This window comes from Ceratotherium simum, chromosome 6, assembly GCF_057802395.1.
Source record: "Ceratotherium simum simum isolate JZ-2026a chromosome 6, ASM5780239v1, whole genome shotgun sequence".
NCBI lineage: Eukaryota > Metazoa > Chordata > Mammalia > Perissodactyla > Rhinocerotidae > Ceratotherium > Ceratotherium simum.
Genome location: NC_141905.1, coordinates 63,941,419 through 63,961,320, shown reverse-complemented (window position 1 = coordinate 63,961,320; position 19,902 = coordinate 63,941,419). Strand labels below are relative to the sequence as shown.

The 19,902-nt window shown below is 44.4% G+C and overlaps 1 protein-coding gene across 5 annotated transcripts in view; it reads left to right on the top strand.

Moving 5' to 3' along the window:
• STN1 (STN1 subunit of CST complex) overlaps positions 1 to 3,195 on the top strand; it is a 47,171-nt gene extending 43,976 nt beyond the window's left edge. For all 5 annotated transcript variants that reach the window (XM_087432547.1, XM_087432552.1, XM_087432548.1 and 2 more), the window contains one exon: positions 2,021 to 3,195. In XM_087432547.1, coding sequence (XP_087288673.1) covers positions 2,021 to 2,178 — 158 coding nt within the window. In that variant the 3' untranslated portion in view covers positions 2,179 to 3,195. The remainder of the gene's footprint in view (positions 1 to 2,020) is intronic.
• Positions 3,196 to 19,902: the final 16,707 nt, after the last annotated feature.

Sequence of the window (19,902 nt, the reverse complement as noted above, 5' to 3'; positions counted from 1 at the left end):
AGGGAGCTGCTGGTGGCTTTTTCTATGTTTACTATTTTGGATAATTTCTCATATGAAAAAGAGTCTGAGTTCATGTTCCCCACGTGACTGCAAGGTCAGTCTGTGAATAGCCTTACCAGACAACCCTCAGGCGGCAGAATGGCCTTTCTGAAGAAATAGCTGAGGGCTTTGGGGCAGTCAGCATCGCTGCTTAGGCCCCCTCATATGCCTGTAAGTCATCTTGAGTTAAAGCTTCTTTAGAGCAGGCACTAGGTTATGTGCATCTTCTTAAGTTATGGATCTGGTGATAGAATCATAGTAATTCCCCCTGTAAGAAGCACCTGCCGTGGGTCTCCTTTCATCCATACAACCCACCTAGTAGAGTAGGTGATTTTCTTCCCATTTTACAGACAAGGAAACATACTAAGAGAAGTGAACCACTTTGCCCCAGTCGTAGCCAGGACTTGAATTCAGGTCTGTTAGACTCCAGAGTCAGCTCTGCATCTGCCACTCTCTACTGGCTCCTCCTTGCTCAGCACTACACGCGTAGGAGGTGTTCAGGAAATCTTTATCGAATGGATGTTGAAGAAACAGCCTGGAAAGGTGGTGACCAGTGGAGGTGGCAGGTTTTCCAACAGTAACCCCAGTGGGGAGGAATAATGAATTGATGTAGCCACTAGAGGTCAGAGTTTAGCAAGTCTTGGTTAGCCCAGGACCACTGCCTGTGATAGTCTGACCCTTGAGCTGGAAAGGACCTCAGACGTGCCCCCCTCCCCACAGGTGAGAAAACTGAGGCTTGGAGACGCAATGACTTGCCCAAGGCCACAACTGTGCACGGAGTCCCAAACCATGCTTTTCCCAACACCGTGATACCTCGTTGAGCACCTTCCTGGAGCCTAAAGCATTTTATGATCTGAAAACAACACTCAGGGAGCAGCTTGTGTGCCAGTGTCAGGAACAGAACAGTGAGAGGCCCTGCCAGGCCCTGCCATGGGGCTTTAAAGTAAAAACTGGGGAAGGTTTGTTTTTAGTAATGAGATTTGACTTTGGCTGAGAGTTACAAATACATTTTATATCGTGGCCCAATAAATTATATAATTATAATGCATACGATATATATATGGTATGCATTATAATTGTAAAATTTTATTATAAATTTTATGTCAATTATATATACATAAATAATTGAAATGAAGTTTCTCAAAATAATATTTATCCTAACTATAATGTAATACATTCTGTAATTTCCTAGTCTGTTGAGTAAGAAAAAGAATGCCAGTCCCAGCCCACTGAATTGACTTCATGATCCTCTTGGTCACAACTTCAGTGTGAATAGCACTCCTCTAAATCATTGAGTTCAACTAGGAAAGAGGTGACTGCCCCTGAACTTTGATCGCTGTACACCGAATGGTCTTAGTTTGGAGTAGAGGTTAGAGGTTACGAGAACGCAGCCATCACAGACAAGACTTCTTGGAAGCCTAGGGAGAGAGTAATGAGAACAGTAGGCCAAGAGTAGGAATCCCTTCTTCACTGTGGCAGTCCCATCACTCAGGGCTTAGGGGAGAGAACATGGAGCCGCTGTAAACTGGCTCTGCTGTCAGTCTCAGGAGGGCTCCCACCTGGGAAGAGGGGGATTCAGCACTGAATACATGCACTTATACATGTAATTTCACTAGAGAAAAAACATCAAGCACTAAAATTCCATTAGGTTATGGATATAAAATTATTGATTGAGAATGCTTGAAGGTTGAAGGCCTGAGTCCATGGGCAGTGGGTCCATGTCAGTATGGTGAAAGTGTGTTCTCTGCTTGAGAACAGGTTTTTTTGTTTTACTTTCACTGGTAATCTAGACCGGTGCATCTCCAACTGTAATGTGCATAAGAATCATCTGGGGATCTTGTTAAAATGCAGGTCCTGGTTCTGGAGATATGGAGAAGAGCTTCATTTAGAGGGAGAGGGAGGAGGAGAGGGAGAGGGAGGAGGAGAGGGAGACGGGTCTGACAGGTGTGTCCAAGCTTAGCCAACTCCCTTTCTCCTGCAGACATGGAGAAGGGCTGCCACTTCCTGCACATCTTGGCCTGTGCCCGCCTGAGCCTCAGCCCGGGCCTGAGTGAAGCTGTGCTGCAGCAGGTGCTGGAGCTCCTGGAGGACCAGAGTGACATCGTCAGCACCATGGAGCACTATTACATAGCCTTCTGAGGAGAGGCGGCAGGCAGCACGGGCAGAGCCGGGCCAAGTGGGGAAAGACCAGGTGCTGTTCACTCCCAGGCTCTGATTTAAACATCATGCAGAGGCTTATAGGCCTGGAGGCAATTATCTCATAATAAACTATGAAATGGTCATTTGAGGAATGGAATCTGGCATAAATTCTATAGGCTGCCTTCTACCTGCTCTATCCTTGGGACAAAATAACTTGTATCTCAGCCACGACATACAAGAACATCCTCCCTGTTGGCCTCCTGACTGGACCAGGCATCGCTCTGGGAGCAGACGGGGAGGAAGCCGTGTTGGTGGCTGAATTGGTGTGTGTGGTTTGAGGTCTGTCGTGGTGAAAGGGCATGATGTGATAAAGCCCATGTACTGCGGGAACTGCAGAGCATGCAGCCAGGTCACACAGATCTGAAGCTTTTTAAATCTTCAGACTGTCAGGTACATTCTTGTGGCCTCTCTTGATGGCACATGGGGGACTAGTTCTCCTTGGGTGAGTGTCCTGAACTGCGATTTCCGAGGGTCAAGCACCAGCAGCGGTTCCTGAGTCCTGGGTTGAAGGCTGTTTACAGACCCACCGAGACATGGGAATAGGGGTGCAAGGCATGCCTCTGTGTTTGTCATTTTCCTTATTTTCCTTCAGAATCGAAAGGTGTCTCAGTACATTTCCCTGCACTTAAGGACATATGTAACTAAACGCCTTGTCCCTGAATGCCCTTAAGTTCTCAGAGGCTGTCAGCCAACTGCCTGGCAGTGGTAGATGTTATTTTCAAGGTTGCGATTGAAAGTGCAGGGCGTCCTGACACCATTCAGACAAAGCCTCGCTATGGGCCCAGACAGGTGGTGGAGTCATGCTTTTACTCAGAATAACAAGGTAAAGGGGAAAATCTGAGGTATGTAATAGGCTTGTTCTAACAGCAAGATGACAAATCCAGCCAGCAAAAATAAAGTATGGACAAAGATTTGGAGTTAATTACAGTCATTTCACAAAAGGCATATCTGCCTTCATCTGCTGTATTTGCTCTTTTTTTTTTTAATTTTTATTTATTTATTTTTCCCCCCAAAGCCCCAATAGATAGTTGTATGTCATAGTTGCACAGCCTTCTAGTTGCTGTATGTGGGACGCGGCCTCAGCATGGCCCGAGAAGCGGTGCGTTGGTGCGCACCCGGGATCCGAACCCAGGCCGCCAGCAGCCGAGCGTGTGTGCTTAACCGCTAAGCCACAGAGTCGGCCCTGCTGCATTCGCTCTTGACGTAATAAGCTCTTAGTGGCTCTGCTGGAGAGCCTGCAGGCCTGGAGACTCGTTCTGCTCTACGTGAAAATGGAGTGGTTCTACACTCAGAAGTCGGCTGCAGCTCCATGTGTCAAGCTCAGGGCTAGCACCGAGAGATTGCTTCCTGTTGTGGATTTTTCTGACTTGATCCAAACCTCTGCCCAGTTTCTAACAGTGATTACCCAGAACGCTGCCCTGTGTCTTCTCTGTGCTCAGAAGGGTCTCTGTAGAATAGGGTCTACCTGAAATGACATCCCAGCAGTTCTGCCGTGAGGTCAGTGGCTGTTCCATGTTGAATACATTTCGGATTATTGGAGCTGCCCAGGAAGCGGTCTTGAATTAGAACATAAAAAGGGCATATCCTTGCACACAGCAACCTGATTTCTAGGGTTTATGCCAAGGAGATGATCACACGGGTATGAAAGGATGAATGCATGAGATGCCCATTGCTCTGTAATTTAGAATTCTATAACTGGGAAAAATATTTAGAGGGAGAAATTAATTATGGTACATGTACACAATGAAATACCATGCAGCCATTAAAATAGTGGAGTGGACAGATATATTTGCCGTAAAGCACTATTCCCAATAGATTCAGTGGGAAGATAGTCGAGTTACAGATCTGTTTATATAGTACAACACTGTTGATCTAAAACTATCTCTGTGTGTATGTATATATCAAGAGAGAGAGTGTGTTTCTGCATATATGTCTATATTAATGTAGCGCATGCATACACATACATACAGTCGACCACTCCCCACTCCTAGAAATGCTTTCTGCGCTTGGCTCTCAGGACACCACACTCTGGCTGCTCCTGCTCAGTCTCCTTTGCTCAGTGCTCCATCTCCCTGAGGGCTCAGGGTTCAGGCCCAGACTTCTTTTCTATCTAGCTTGCTCTCTTGGAGATCTCAGCCAGTCTCATGGCTCATACCATCTATATGCTGACAGACTCCCCAGTTTATATCCAGTTTGCACCTCTTCTGAACTCCAGACCCTGATATTCAACTTCCTGCTGACCTCTCCACTTAGGTAGCTAACAGACATCACAAATTTAATATGCCCAAAGCCAGGCCCCCAATCACCCCTGACCCCAAACTTGCTCCTTCTGAAGTTTTCCCAGATTCAGGAAAAGGCAGCTCCATTTTTCCAGTTGCTCAGGCCAGATCCACTGACTTCTTTCCTTCTCTCGCATCCCACATCCAGCCTGCCCACAAATCACCTTGGCTCTACCTTCAAAATATTTCCGGAATCCAACTGCTTCTCACTCTTCTACTGCTACCACCTGGAGTACTGCAGTTGCCTCCTCACTGTTCTCCCTGCTTCCACCCTTGCCCCTCTTCAGTGCATCCTCAGCACAGCAGCCAGAGCGATCCTGTTAAAACCTCAGTTCAATCCTGTCAAAACCTCAGTTCAATTCTGTCATCCTCTGCTCCAGCTCTCCTGTAACTTTCTTCCGTCTCACTCCAGCTAGGAGCCTAAGGCATGCAGTGGCAGCAAGGTTCTGCTCTGCGGGGCTTCCTCTCCTGCTGTTTTCCCCCTCACCTGCATCAGCTTTATAGGCCTTGCTGTTCCTCACACACCAGGACATTCCTGCCTTAGGGCCTTTTGCGCTTGCTGTTTCCTCTGTCTGGAATGTTCTTCACCCAAGTAACCATATGGTGGGCTTCCCCTCCCCTCCTTTGGGTCTTTACTTGAGTGTCATCTTCTCAGTGAGGCCTGTTCTGATCCCTCTTTTGCTGATTACAGCCAACCCCTTCCCCCTCCTCCCCAGAACGCCACAGTACTTATTTTTCTCCACAGTCCTTGTTACCAGGTAACACACTCCATATGTTTTTTACTTGCCCTGTTTATCGTCTGTTCCCCAAAAGAAGAAATGCTCCATGAGGGCAGGGCTCTTCTTCTGTTTTGTTTCCTGCTGTGTCGCAGCACCTAGAACAGTGCTTGGCACATATTTCAAGCAGTACCACTTCTGTGTGTGTGTCTGGCTATCCTCTGCCTGCTAGCATCTTACTCTTTTTCCTGGGGGGCTTTCTCCAATGTCTCTGAAGGCTGTTCAGGCTGGAAGTGCTCAGAATTAACACCTACTGGGGGCAGCCTCAGCCAATAATACTGGGGTATAAATACTCCTGCTCCCTCACTCTTCCAATGAGATATCTCTGAGGCATGTACATGTACTACACCATTTCCCAGAGTTCCTCTGTGGGATTAAGCTGCATCCACCCACAGTAGCAACTAACTTGATAACCACCCTTAATTGGCTGCCTCACCCTCCCTGTCTTACTTTCCCATTCCTCAGTATTGTTTGCTGCACCTCCCAAGTGAATTGCTTCCTTTCCCATCCTTGTCTCAGGGTCAGCTTCCCGAGGAGCACAAATTAACACCATGCTCTCAAATGTATTTGAGAAATGCTGTATGAATAATTATACACATCAGAGAGATTACTAGAAACACTCACCAAAGTGATATACTTGTTACCTCTGAAAGGTGACATGTCAGGTGCTTTTTAACTGCATATCTATACTTTGATATTTTTACAATTAGCAGGAGTCATTTTTATAAAAATAATAATATAAAAATAATAATAAGCTGCTTCTCCCACCTTCACACCCCACCCCACACTCACATAACTGGAATCATGAGTGAACCAAGAATGAGATGGGCCCCTTTCCTCCACAGCAACATAAGAACTCTGAGAAGATGAGGGAAGCTTTTGGAAAACTCTTTGGGGCTAACTACAGTTGGGTCACTGAAGACCCACCTGGTACTGAAGAGCCACCAACGGGTTCCTCTGAGAAGGAGAGAAAACCAAGCAAACGTCCCAGCTCTCTCCGTACGCAGGTGTTTCAGGAGGTATGAACACTGCATATAGTTGATTTAGGCAAGAAGACAAATGGTGCTACTGCCTGGTCAAGGATTTGTTTGAAGATCCATGATTATCCCCATCTGGTAAGCTACCAGTGCCTCTCAGCCCTATAAGACACTTCTTTCTAATTATTTTTTCCTCTGATAGTGTGCCAGGACATTGGCCAAGAGAAAGCCAAGTAGAAAGAAGTCAATTCAGTGATGAGGAACCCAAGACTTGGTGCCAATGATTGAAACCAAGCAAACTTGTAATTTTCCGCTGGAGAACGTATCCACACTTTCTTACTTGTGTGGTCTTTTCGCTACAATTGGCCTCTACAGCAATGCCCCAATTATTTCCTTACTAATTGTACAGGAAGCAGATGGGCACACTTGGAAAGTCTGTGATGAGGCTAGCTGGAGAAGCCAGCAGCAGGCCCTAGGGGAAAAGCGAGACCATCCTGAAGAGAAATGGTGTCTATTGATGAAGAACCTTGCAGTAGAGCTTTTATTTGCATGATAGTCTACTGGTGGAGGTTCTAATGTGATCCCAGACTCCCACGTAAGTGAGTTTTTGTATAATCCAGAATTTTAAAAAATACAGCCTATTTTTATTGAACTTTTATTAGGTAAACCCAGACAGGTAAGTCACAGCATGGCACAAGGTTCTGTGCTCACAAGAATTCTAAATCAAACCCCAGATTCCTAAAGAGACACAAGTCCCTCCCTGTATGTCAAATTAAAATGATAGGTTTTCTTTCGTTTTGCAACATAAAGAGAGGAATTTTAAAGAGCACATAATAGCCCTAGTATTTTTAGGTAGAGACAGTAAAGTGGTGTCTCATTAATTCAGACTGATTTGGTGAAAGGTTTGTGTAAATTAGTGAAAAATCTGAGTTTGAAATAGTGCCATTTTATTACTGTAGGTCTACCCAGTGTTCCATATTACATCTGAATTACCACGAGGGGTCAGATTTGCTGCCATTAGGAAACCTGCTTTAATGAATAAGAATTACTCTAATTATGTGTATTTGTTGTTATTCATTATCATTTAATTATTGTGTATTATGTATCATTTAATATTAATACGTGATTTAAAAGTACTTACCTTAAGAGATTTGAAAACATGTCCACACAAAACCTTGCACGTGACTATTCCCAGCAGTAGTATTCCTAATAACCAAAAAGTGGAAACAACCCAAATGTCCATCAACTGATGAATGGGTAAACAAAAGTATGTTTATACAATGGAATATTATTCAACCACAAAAAGGAATGAAGTACTGATACATGCTACAATGTGTATATACCTTGAAAACAGTATGCTAAGTGAAAGAAGCCAGATACAAGAGGCCACATATCGTACAATGTCATTTATATGAAATGTCTAGAATAGGCAAATCCATAGAGACACAAAATAGATTAATGATTGCCAGGGCATGGGGGGAGAGGGATCGGGGGGTACAGCGTTTCTTTTTGGGGTGATGGAAGTGTTCTGGAATTAGATAGTGGTGACGTTTGCACAATTCCGTGAATATACACAAAAGCACTCAACTGTGGGTTAGGTTGGGATTCCTCGTAACATGGTAGCTGGGTTCTAAGCAGGCATCCCAAGAGAGAGCACAACCCAGACAGAGCTGTATGGCCATTTTGTGCATAGCCCCAGAAGCCACACAGTGTCAATTCCATGGCATTCTAGTTGTTGAGGCTGTCACAAAGTCCCACCCAGTTTCCAGAGGAAGGGAATAAACCATCTCCTGATGGGGAGTAACAAGGTTCTAGAAGGAAGTGTGGAACCGGGAATATAGCTCTGGCCATTTTAGGAAAATACAATCTCTCACGGACATCTTTCAACTTTTATATACATATAGCCTCATTCTTTAAAAACATTGTTTTAATACCAAAAAGTACAAAGAAGGGGGAAAAAATGGTCTACCATTTCCCAGGTACTCTGTATTTTTTTTAGATTATAGGTATGTTAGCAAAATGACCATGTTAATATTTTGTCTATCTTCCAGAAAAAAATATGTCAGCATTTTATATGCATCTTGTTTTTTCTATTTAATACTATATCTTAGAGGGTTTTTTTTCCCACTTGAGCATGCAAGATTGACCGCATCCTTTTAAATGGTCACATAATTCCATTGTATGGCTTTCCCTTAATGTATTTAACCAGACCTCTATTGAGAAACGTTTAATTGGTTTCCAGTTTGTTGCAATTGCAACCAATTCTGCAGGAAACATCCTTGTACGTTTTTCTTTTCTTGTCATACACTTGTGAGTATATTTGTATGGTAAATTTTTAGCGATGCAACTGCCAGGAGAAAGGGCATGAACGTTTAAAAATTTGAATAGACCTTGACAATTACCCACTGAAAAGACTAGTCCATTTTATACTCCTATCAGTGATTTATGAGTCTACTGTTTGCCCACAAGCTTACCCATGCTTTGTATTATCAATAGTGTTAATCACTGTCCATCTGATGGGTAAAAATGATTTTCGGTTTTTGTTTGCATTTATATTTCTTTAGGTGTGAGTGGTGGTGAGCATCTGTTCATGATGGCTAACCTTTAGACAGATGCAGCTCTGTCCAGGACATTAGCCATTGCTTCCAGCAGAGGCTGAGGATGGCCCAGGCCGTGTGTTCTAGCAGTGGTATCAGCTGCAGAGCCAGCCTGGAGGCCGGCCGCCGAGGTCCTAGTTAGTACACAGCTGGAATAAACATCCTGAAGAACTCAAACCTCAAGGTTCCCAATTTGCTACTTTAAGTGCTTGGCCACACGCCTGCCCAAATATTATATATAATAATACATGCCGGCCACGATCTTTTAAAAACCAATCACCATGTTATTGACTCAGACCTCTCATAAACCAGACGCCATTCAGCTCTGCTTCAATGATTCTGTCCCCAGTCAGATGAACTTGAAAAACTAAGGTTGTTTTTAAGAAAGTGCTAATTACGTGGAGAAGATAGCTTCAGTAATACAAATGGTCTTAATGCTGCTTCCACTTTAACCAACATAGCTTAATTATCATAATAAGGTGATGCCTGCATTTTCATCATTGATTGGGTTTGGGACAGTTAATTAGGGCACTGAGCAACACCCCTTTCGATAATCTTGGCTAGAAATTGCTTCCTCAGAGAGAAGGGTTTTCATTTTTTTGTTCTGACACCAGTCAGTGAATGCAGGGAATAAAGCAAGGGTGAGGACAGAGCATCCTTCCATCTTTTAGCCCTACTTTAGAGCAAAGCCACGGTGGTGTCGCACACGCTGTGATGCGTGGCACAATTAAGTTGTGACAAGTCCTGAATTTTGTGATGTACTGAAATTTGTGAATGATTAGTTTATTCTAATGTAAATTAGGTGGTAGGATAACATATTGAGCTATTAGCGTGGGGTTTGTTTTTCCTGTATTTTATTTCTTCTTTCTGAGAAAGAAGCCAGCCTTGCCTCAAGGAGATTTGGTTTGGGGGCGGAATGCAGAAGTTGTTTGTGCAGACAAGCTGGCTTCTGTTTTCTGGAATCCTGGAAGCCTGGGAGTGATTGGAGATTAGTGGACTCCAGGCATCACAGACCGGAACATGCTTCCTATGGTGCCTGCAGCAGGTGGCAGGATGGCAGAACTTCCATGATGAGGCTTTGTGGTGTCTCTCTGAGGCTTAGAGCCTTGGCCTAGGATTCCCAGCTTCAGCCAAGATTCCCAAGCTTGGAACGGAAGCTGCCGCAGCCTCCTTCTCTGCAGGGACACGCTGGGGATATCAGCAGAAGCCTTGCTCTCAGGAGAAGAGTAGACCCGTCCCCATTTCCCAGGCCCCATAACCTCCTGGATTTTCACACATCCCCGGGGAAGAGGGGAGCCTGCCCCACCCCACCACCACCAGTATTATTTTCCTGCCAGCCCAGAGGATGAGGTTTCCAAGCCCGAGGTAACTTAAAATAAAGAAAAAAGGGAATATGACAAGTCTCGTCCGCTTGAGTTTTGGGAATAAGATTCATACTCACTATAATTAGATAAATTCAAGGTGAATCTTAGAACAAGGTTATGTTCCCTCCTGAATGGTCCCTTGAGTGGGAGAGAAAGGGATGACATCACAGTATGGTTCCAGGGAAATTGCTTACGACCCTCTCACGGGAGCATGCTGCCCACAGAAACCACCCTCCTGTGTCACTATGGAAACAATTGGAAATCAGTGCCCAGAGGGTGGGGGAGAGAAATGTGATGAGTTTGTTACAGTTCTTCAGTGGGGTCCACTTTATCATGAACTGAAAATTTCACCCTGTCCTGCAACCATCTTACATGCTGACCAGCCAGAGGTGACCTGTGAACACAGGGAAGTGAGTGAATAGAATCTAACTTAGGAGAGGGTCCCAGACCTCCCGAGAAGTGAGTCTTCTCCCAACATGAAGAAGCTTGAAAAGGCCTTACTCATTCCAGCAGCCAGCCCAGCCCAGCCCAGCGCCTCGAGAAGAGTCAGCAAGCTGCCTGTGCCTGTGGTTTCTGTCCCGTCCCGGCTTGCCTTACCTGGTGGAGGGCAAGAAATGGGAACTCCGCTCCTGGGAATGACAGCTGGCTTGGGAATGCCGGTGTCAGCGCCTTGTCGGGGCTGGGCCGTCAGCACAAGCAGCCACCCCGTTAGGGCAAGCCCAAGAACAGGGAGTGATTTGCTGTTTCTGTCCTGTTGTTGTAGACCCGGGTAACCAGGAAAAATGGGAGGTAGGCAGGTTCTGAACCTATAGCCAGCTGAGTTCTGGTTATGTTTCCACAGGGCTGGACATTTAACCAGACTTAGAACTAACTGTTCTCATATATTTCCTCAGAGGTTGCTCACATCACAGTTCACCTCAAAGTCTGTGACAGACCCAGCAGTAGGCACAGAGTGGTGCTTAATAAATGTTTCAATGGCTGGGCAGTGTACTTGTTGAGTGCCAACTGTGTGCAAGGCATCATGCCAGGTATAGAGGGGCATGCCAAGACAAAGCACTGCCCCTGTGTTCAGGGAACTTTCAGTTATGTGGATCTAAGCACATGCCTACACGACTCATAACCCATGGATGCAAATGGATCTTGTTTGACCTTCAGAGTTTTAAAATTTTATACCTACATAAAAAAGATGGCCTACCATCTGTATAAAAAAGGTAGTGTATGGGGCCGGCCCCGTGACTTAGCGGTTGGGTGCACGCACTCCGCTACTGGCGGCCCGGATTCAGATCCCAGGCGTGCACCGACACACCGCTTGTCCGGCCATGCTGAGGCGGTGTCCCACATGCAGCAACTAGAAAGGATGTACAGCTATGACATACAACTGTCTGCTGGGGCCTTGGGGAGAAAAAAGGAATAAAAAAAAAAATTGAATTTATAAAAAAAAAAAAAGTGTATGTATGTGTGTGTGAGTGTGTGTGTGTGTATGTCTGAAAGGCTACAGAAGAAACTGGTAACTGGGGTGGCCTCTTCACATGGGGAATTGGGGGCCAGGAGTGGGTGGGAGACATTGCAATGTTTTATAATTTTTTAATGTGTAAAGTATAATAACTCTTAAAGAGACACAAAAAAAGGGATGGGGGAATTCACATAAAAATCCAGATTTCTGGCAGTACTGGGAACATTTAGTCTGGAAACAGTGTGTGGGTGGGGGAGGGGTGGCATTAAAGGATGTTAAGCTGAGAGCTGGCATCAGATTTACACTTTGGAAAGACTGTTTTGGCAGCAGAATGGAGGAGCATTGCATGAGGGCAAGCTCAGGGGTAGGTAGACCAGAGAGACGCGTCTGCTGCGGTAACCAGGGAAGGGTGTGAGGGCCTGAACTGGGACAGTGGTGGGAGAGAGAGGTCAGAGACACTGATGGAATAGAACTCAGGTAGGGAACCAATTTAGGGGTGAAGGAGGGTGGAAAAGGCCAGGAAAACTCCCAGGTTCTGCAGGACAGAGCACAGTAAGTGCTGCAGGAGTTTTAGATGAACGGAAGGGAAAGGGGGCTCTCTGAACTGGAGACAGCAGAAGTGCTGAAAGAGTACATCTCCTGAAATGCAAGGAAAGCCCCATAGAGGAAATGTACTCTCGGGGTAATTAGCTCCTCTCCCCTCTTCCAGGCACCAATCGTGTGTCAGTGATTTACCAGAGAAAACAGTCTCTCTGGAGAATGCAGCATGGGAGAACTGGACTTTCAGACAGAGAAACTAAATCTTGTGGCTTAAAAGGCAAAGAAGCACCAACTGAAAAGGAGTTGAAATCATATTCCTTTAGGGAATGAATTTTCTTGGATCTGTATGCATCCTTTACAGCTTTATTAGTCACTGCTAAAGCCCTTTTTGGGTTACAAAGCCGCCAGCAGGGTGCTGTTCCTGGGAGGATTACCTTGAGCAACAAGCCCCAAACAGCAACCCTGAATGTCAACAAGCCAGGCTGCCCTGGCAACACCACTGTCCAAAGGGAGGGGCGGGTGCCCTACCCCTGAGGGTTGAGGCAGCCAGTAAATTAACCAGCCTGGAGCTTCTACAATTCTCTTTTCCATTAAAGTTTGCTTTAGTAGTTTGGGGTCCTTCACGAAGGACAGAAACAGGTTGGTTCCTCGGAGGCAGAAAGTGAGTTTTGACTGCCTCTGCTTCTGCAGTGGCGGCCATGACAGTGTTTGATCACATTTGCTGCTTGCATCAGAGTTGAAAGTATTTTCCCTTTGAGGCTTGGTGGTCAGCTACCAATTTAGTAACTCTGTGGCTTCAGACTTAATCCATGATGTAAGAAAGATATTTAAAGTAAAATTGCACTAATGTTAAGTACTTAATAATAGCTAATGATTATTGAACTGTAATGCACCAAGCACTCGGCAAACTTAAATCTTCTCAGAAACCCAAATATGTAGGTACTGTTATCATTCCCACTTTGCAGATGAGGAAATTGAGGCTCAGACTAACTTGCCCAAGGGTGTGCAGCTAGTAACTGCAAGGGCCAAGTTTCTACCCTGTGAGATTAACCACTAGGCTGTACTGCTTTCAGGATCAGAGAAGCCCGTTCTCTGGTGGCTCTGGACTGTGAACCCAACACAGAGTGTCTGCAGATTTGGGTTGATGTATAAACTTTATTTTTATGACAGCTGAGGCTGGTGATAAAGGTCATACGGGCTGAGTGGGTAGGGTGATATCACGTCACACCCGTGGCAAGGAGGGGGCAGGTATTTACTGAAGCATGTAAGAAAGCTGGGTCAGAGCAGCAAACATTCCTACCTAAACAGCAGTACAGTTCCAGAGGGAGACCAAGAAAATGGTTCAGTAACCTCCAAGGGGTTTAGTTTGGCCTATGCAGTATTGGTATACTCAGGATTTATTTTTTTAATACTACAAATGTTTAATTATGAAATACTTCAAACATACAGAAAATAATAAAGCAGAAAACCTAGATACCACTGAGATAAGACAGCTGTTAATATTTTCCCATATTTGCTTCAGCTCTATCTTTTTAAAGAAACATAATGTTAGAGATACAAGTAAAGCCAACCCCATCCCTTCCCCGCCTCCACCCCCACAGGTAACAACTCTCTTGAGCTTGCTGTGCAGCATTCCCATGCAGATTTTTTATCGCGGCATAATTTACAAGTAGTAGACTGCAGAAATCTTAATTGTACTGCTTAATGAATTTTTACTGTGTATACTCCCAAAACAAGATATAGATCAAGAACGTGTCTAGAACCTCAGGAGCTCCTTTGCCTTACATTTCAAAAATAAATTGACGGAGTTGCCAACATTTAGAAGTTTAAAAATCTAGAGATTTAATGTAAGAATCCAAATTTCTAACTTCTCTTGAAATTTTGGGAAATCTGACCACACTAAGCTCATATTCTGGCCTGGAGACAGGGGAGCAGCTGCCCACTTTAGACGAGGGACAAGCTGCCCGGGTTACCTACTGCATCCATCATGCCCTGTTGTTATATCCTGCCCACTTCATTCGTTTACATAACCTAGCCTGTGACTCATCCCTCGGAAGGTGCCGCCATATTTGTAATATTTCGAAAGCGCTGCCAGTATAAAAAGGCTGAGAACAATTGCCTTAGCCATCTTAAAGACCGCAGAGTTTGAGAAAAAGTGTCCTCCTCCCCTACCTGCCCGGTGACTTGGGAAGCTGCTGACAATGCTATAAAACAAAAAGGAACCAGATTCTCCAGGTCTTTGCTACTCAAAGTGTGGACCTTGGACCAGCAGCATCAGCGTCATCCAGGAGCTTGTTAGAAATGCCAAATCTCAGTTCCCTCCCCAGACCTACTGTGTTAGTCTGCTGGGGCTGCCATAACAAAGTACCACAGACTGGGTGGCTTAAACAGCAGAAATTTATTTTCTCACAGTTCTGGAGGCTAGAAGATCAAGGTGTCAGCAGGGTTTGTTTCTTCTGGGGCCTCTGCTTAGCTTGTAGATGGCTGCCTTCTTCCTGTGTCTTCACATGGTCTTTTCTCTGTGTGTATCTGTGTCCTAATCTCCTCTTGTAAGGAGACCAGTCACATTGGATTAGGACCCACCTCAAAGACCTCATTTAACCCTAATTACCTCTTTAAAGACCTGTCTCCAAATATAGTCACATTCTGAGGTACAGCATAGGACTTTTGAGGGGACACAGCTCAGCCCATAACACCTACTAAATCAGGATTTACACTTTAACAAGATCCCCAGGGGACTCATGTGCACATTAAAGTTGGAGAAGCATTGGGGCTGGCCTGGTGGCACAGTGGTTAAGTACGCACATTCTGCCTGGGCCGCCCAGGGTTGGCTGATTTGGGTCCTGGGCGCAGACATACTCATCTCTTATCAAGCCATGCTGAGGTGGCATCCCACATAAAATAACTAGAAGGACCTACAACTAAGATATACAACTATGTACTGGGGCCTTTTGGGAGAAACAAAAAAGAAAAAAAAAGAGGAAGATTGGCAACAGATGTTGGCTCAGGGCCAATCTTCCTCAAAAAAAAAAAAAACAAGAAAGAAAAAAGAAAATTTGGAGAAGCACTGCCCAGTGCCTGCTCCCTAGTGGATGAAACACCACTGGGTCTGTCTCAGGTGGATGGGGAGAAGGCTGGAGTGATTTTTTAGATGTACTTTCTCTCCATTCCATAGGTCTTACTGCAAAACGTAAGGTAAATTTCCTCTTGAGGGAGAGTCTCTGCTTCTCACGGAGGAAGAGCGACCCTCTGCACTTTGGGGAATGTGAGCAGATGAGGTTAACATGTGAGGCGTGATGAACCAAAGCTGGTATGAATCCGACCCACGGGAGTTAAGAAGAGCCTCCTGAAAGCAGGTTGGAATGTGGGAAATGTGGCTGCTCTTAGCAAAGAGGTCATTTTCTTCTGGTCACTACCTGCAGGCTTCTTCTATCAAGGTGCAAGGCAGGTCTCTGGGGTTTCTTGGAATGGGGACCAGGAAGATACCACACTGCGTTCCTCTCCACTCTGCACAAGCTCATTTACCACCTCTGTTGTAGGCCTGATGCTATGGTGACAGTTGCCATGGAGATACTCGTATGCATGGTTGAAGCTAATTCCAAACCATACTGTCAATCATATGGTTTAAACTAGAGATTTTCAAGCTGTGTTCCATAAAGCTATAAGGTGTTTCCAGAGTTTCACAAACATTGTATTCAAATCTCAATTTAAAATATTTTAAATTTATTTTTAAAATTACAAAGAATGTATATGCTTGGGGGGGGATCAAACAGTATATAGTATAGAATATATACTAAAAAGTGAATGTCCAAATTCCCATCTGACAGAGTAGCTTGTTTAAGGCTGATCCCTCTACAAATAATAATTATGAATTCTGGACAACCGCCCCCACCACCACCACCACCACCAAAAAGCCTATTTGATGGCACTGGAGAGCATCCAGACAGGAAAGAAAGGGAACCACTCTGGGTGAGACCCGCATTTGTATAGCTTTTCCCCTAAGGCAGGCGTTCTCAAGCTTTGGTGTAGATTAGAATCTCTGGAGAGCTTGTTAAAATGTAGATTGCTGGGCTCCACTCCCAGAGTTTCTGATTCACTAGGTCTCCGGTGGGGCCCAAAATTTTGCATTTCTAACCAGTTCCCCCGTGATGCTAATGCTACTGGTCCAAGGACCACACTTTGAGAACCACAGTCAGCTTGCACAGGGTGGGGGTCATTGAGGAACTAAAGCCACAGGCGTATTGGCCTGATGATTCTGAGAAGGAGTTTACAACTAGAATGGCTGAAAATTGAGGAGAAAATTCTGTAAAGGAGAGAGTCACAGACTGGGAAGCCCCCAAATATGTGTATAAATTCTCAAATCCTTGGCTGACCCTTGAAGTGTACATGTCCAGGTGAGACTCCAAAGAGTCCAAGGGGAAACAACAGCTGATGGCTGAAAGATTGAGCAGATTTCAGCAATTGCCCATCACAGGGGAGACAGAGTTTGGAGTTGAAAGTCTCACCAAGTTATAGGGGTTTGGTAAACAGCTCAAGCTTACAATTGAAACCATGGAAGGGCCACAGTCTAAGAGTAAAGACTACATCTCTGACTAAGGCATTCACCCTAGCACTGAGGTTAAAACTAAAATAGACTCATCCTACCAAAACCTAAAAGCAAGTTTTCAGTCATGTGATCCACCAGTAATTTCCCTGCCTACTGCAAGAAAATGCTCGTCCGAAGAAGATACCAGAGTCCAATCTCTAGAACATATTCACAATGTTCACTCTACAAAAATTACTACGTATGTGAATAAAAAGAAAAATGTGACCCACAATCAAGAGATAAACCAGTCAATAGAAACAGACTCACAAACAACCCAGATGTCAGAATTAGCAGACAAGGACTTTAAAGTAACTTTGATAAATATGTTAGCAAGTCTGCAGTAAAAGATGCATATATTGGGTGAAGGCATGAGAAATTCAGGAGAGATCTGGAAACTGTAAAAAAGAATCAAATGGAAATTGTAAAACTGAAAAACACAGTCTCCGAAAAGTGATCCTCCTGCTCCACACCCTCAATCCCAATCTGACTTTCTGCCCCAGAGTAAAACATCTATAAGTAGGCTTCTTTGGTTGTAAATAATAAATACTTTAGCTAGCTTATGCCAACATGGTAAGGTATAGGGAAGCATACATAACCAAACTGTGGGGAGGGACAGAAGGGAGCTGGTTTAGGATCAGCTGCCCTAGGGATTCAAGTGCCATGAAGATGCTCTTGTCACTCTCACCTCCCTCTGAGAATTCACTGTGTACCCTCTCATGGTGAGCAGGCTTCTCTGGGTGGTGAGAGGGATGGCTGAGGTCAGCTCTGGACTCATAGCTTCATAGCTCTGTGAGGAAAGAAGTTCCCTTCCCGTAGCAGCAGTTAGAAAAATCCCAGGAATGGTCTCTGATTAGTCCAGTGTGGGTTACATTTGCTCCATGGACCAATCACAATTGCCAGGGTGTGGGGTATTATTAATGGCTTGGATCAGATGCCCAACCTCAACCAATCACTTTGCCCAGGGAGGCAGTTCCCTTTGGGAGGAGAACAATTCCGCAAAAGGATAAAGGTAGCATATATGTGGTCAGTGGAGAACTATTGTGAGCTGGAAGCCACTTCAATTTGTGCCTACTAGACCCTTATCAGGTGTGAATCCTTCCACGTCATTTGATATGTGTTACATAGTGTCGAACTGTGGGCTCCCTCAAAGCAGTCCCATGGCAATGATTTGGATGCCAGTAATTTTGGAGGGACATGATCCAAAGAAGCATGGTGAGGGAGTGGGGAAGTGAGGAAAGGGAGAAAGCCAATGAAGGTACGTAATGAACAGGTTAGCATTTTAGGCAAGTGGGGCTCAATCCCATGGTGCCCCCTGAGAGCCTGTGTAGAACACACCTCAGAATTGTCCAAGGGACAAGGAAGTTGGGGGATTTATCCACCAACTCCAGTCCCTCATTGGTTGCAGGTTGCCCCCAGCAGCACACAGCCAGAGTAAGCCCTCAGAGAGACACAGGTGCTTGAGGGCGGGGCTGCCATTGTGTAAGGAAACCCCACTGAAGCTGCGGATCTCTGGGGTGGACCGAGGGGAAACGAGCAGGGCACTGACAGTGCCTGAAACACATCTGTATATCTCTTTACATAGAAGGGATCCTGTTACACGTTATACTGTAAGAATTAATTTTCCAAAACTATGTTTAAAACTCAAATAATAAATAATACCCACATCCAGATGTGTTGTAATTCCAAATGGAAACACATTGGTGACCACAGGGCTAATGTACACATTATAGTTCAATAGTCAGTCCTGCGATGACTAATTTATATGTTATACTTCTCATTGAGGCACTATCCTACTATAGTTATTAGATATGAGTGCCTGAATCGCTAATGTATATTTTCTTCAAGTGGACTTAATTACCCTTCAAACTAAAAATGGATTTCACAGGTAAAAACAAGACATTTAAGAAGAAAGTTTGATGATGGGTGTGATGAGTTTAATCAGGACCAAGATATCAGATATCCTACCTCAGAACAATTCTTCAAAGCATCATCCTCACTGACAATAGTTTATGGCAGCAATGTGCCGAAAATGCTCATGCAAAGCCACTCAAAGACAAGAGAGCACAAAGTTATTTAGTTGTTTTGGGGAGTCATCTTTTATGGCAATAAAAATTACCCAAGTCCTAAATATGTTTTGTGTAGTAAATTTCGCAAATTAGTTTTACAGACCCTGCCAAGTGGCAATGCCATTTGTGACTAAACAAAGTAGAGCATGAAAACAAGGCTTTCCATTTCATTCCATGGAAAATGAACAGCTTAATGTTTTTGTAAAAACATATGCAAAGAAGTCTGGTGATGAAAATGCACTCACAGTGCCACACATAACACATTGCACTTGAAGGAGAACATACTATTAAGGAAAAGCTTAGGAAACTTGAAGCTATTATTAATAAGACCTATTAATAATCGGGCAACAAGAACATTGAAGGAGCAGGCTGCTGTGAAACAGCATCAAGAACCACTGCCTGATCACTCTGTCCAGAGAGGGATTTGCACGTGCACAGATCACACTGGAAATGCAAGTTCCCTGAGGGCAGGGCTCTGGTATATCTTATTCCCAGAGTAAGTTCTCAATAGTTATTGAATGAATGAATGAATCCAACTTGCTTGATGTTTGAAGATTAAAGTTATGTACGATCTTTACAAACCAGCAAGACCAGAGGACAAATGGTGCTTATTTTAGTAAATAATAATAGTAATAATAATGAATAATAATAATGGCTAACATATACTGGGATTTACCCTGTGCCCACACTGTGCTATTTCACATGAATTATCTCGTGTTCACCTGACAATGACCCCATAAGGTAAGCATTATTATCTCCATTTTATAGACAAGAAACTGAAGCTTAGAAAGGTTAAACAACGTGCAAAGATTGCACAAAGAATAATGGTAGACAGAATCCAAATCCAGACCCACACTCTTTCCCCACCACACTCCTTTGCCATGTATGCATTCAGAAAAGCTGTTACAAGGAAGATTTTTTTATCGTGCTATGAAATGTTGACAAAAATGTGATAATGACATTCAAACGGTAAGAAAACGATGGGGGAAAATGAGAGAGAAGTGGCTTCTATTAAGTTGTGCCTGTA